General features: G+C 37.9%; 1 protein-coding gene across 1 annotated transcript in view; it reads right to left on the bottom strand.

The window, feature by feature from the left end:
• SEC31A (SEC31 homolog A, COPII coat complex component) overlaps positions 1-1,452 on the bottom strand; it is a 97,653-nt gene that overhangs the window by 38,416 nt on the left and 57,785 nt on the right. The window contains exon 18 of the mRNA XM_019525993.1: positions 378-551. Within this exon, the coding sequence (XP_019381538.1) occupies positions 378-551 (174 nt within the window). The remainder of the gene's footprint in view (positions 1-377; positions 552-1,452) is intronic.

Raw genomic sequence — 1,452 nt, 5'->3', positions numbered from 1 at the left:
CTGATGGCCACTTAAGCTCCAAAGGAAACTCCTATACTGCTGCTGAATTAACTGATAAACCAATGGCCACCTGCACAAACTGGGGATTTCATAGTAAGGATTCAAGAAGAGGAAGACATTACTGAGGTTCTACAAAGCAGTCTTGGCTTTACAAGCTAATTTCCCAAACTCCTTTTCATTTTTGAGGCTTCAAAAGACCACGTTCCCAAAACAAGCCTGGGTGCCAGTGACCTGCATACAGAAATAAACTCAGTACAAACAGACATGGAGAGTTTAATTGACATAATTTTGTATGTGGCATATGTCACACTGAGGCCTTTGAGACAGTTGAACTGGCTCAGTGAGCAAGAGGGGGAAGCAAAATGAAACCAATTTACCTGGCTGGTGTTTGCAGGGAGGAAAGCCAAAGCAGCAGCAATACTGCCTTGCGCAGCCAACAGATTTGCATACTGGCTCATCTTCTCAGCCAACAGAGCCCCAACAGCATTAGGGTCCACTGCCTGTGTGAGCTGCACGGCCTTACGTAGGATTACTATTTTCTCAATCAAGTCCTGGAAGGTTGTGACAGAAGATGATTAAAATAACAGGCTCTAGAATTTCTAGCACCCCAATACCAAAGTTAACTGATGCCCAATTATAACTCCCATAGAATTATTTTAGAAACTTATTTTATGTTGTTATGCTTTTCTAGCTGAACTTCAGATTACCAAAACAACTTGTCAAATCTTTTTATTCTAGGAATGTCTAAGATCTTAATTTGCATTTTGATTGCTTTGCTTTATCTGCTCTGACTGTAAAAACTCCATATTCTTTCTCCAACGTACAGTAAATACTGACTTGTGACAATGCAAGGTGGCTTTACAGTAAACTACTTCTAAAATTAAAATCTAAAGGACATGGAACAAATTCAACTTATTTCGTAGGGTGGTACTGTATTAAAAAAGGATGCACTACAGAGGGACTGCAACCCTCTGCAGTGGGAGAGGAGATATTCACCAAGTGCAATGCTTTGCCTTAACAGAAATTCAGCAATAGCCAACATACTGTAGTCTAAAAATTAAAAACCACTCATAGCCACCATTTTAAAAGTTTTCTTTCAGAAACAACTGTGAATATTTGTCTTTTATGTCTTTAAGCCCTGAAATTTCTAAACTATCTATTGTATAAGCAGCTATTTTAAAACATGACAACAAACTGAGGTCTCTATGTACTCAAATAATACACTGCCCATCATAAAGAAAGTACATAATCCAAAAATGCACCAGATTTATTTTAGTAATTCAGGTAAATATTTCTGCAAATATATTTTGCAATACAGTGTCCATATTTTATAGCTGATTAAAAATACATGAGTCTATTACAGCAACAAATGACTTGCAAGCTGAAGAAACTTGCTCGGAGCAACTATGACAAAAGTCTATATAAAAGTCTCAGGGGTGTAGGCTGTAGCCG

The sequence above is a fragment of the Gavialis gangeticus genome, unplaced genomic scaffold (assembly GCF_001723915.1).
Source record: "Gavialis gangeticus isolate Ggan-Ray unplaced genomic scaffold, GavGan_comp1, whole genome shotgun sequence".
Taxonomy (NCBI): domain Eukaryota; kingdom Metazoa; phylum Chordata; order Crocodylia; family Gavialidae; genus Gavialis; species Gavialis gangeticus.
Note: the sequence above shows the minus strand (reverse complement) of the source record. Positions and strands in the feature narration are given on the sequence as shown.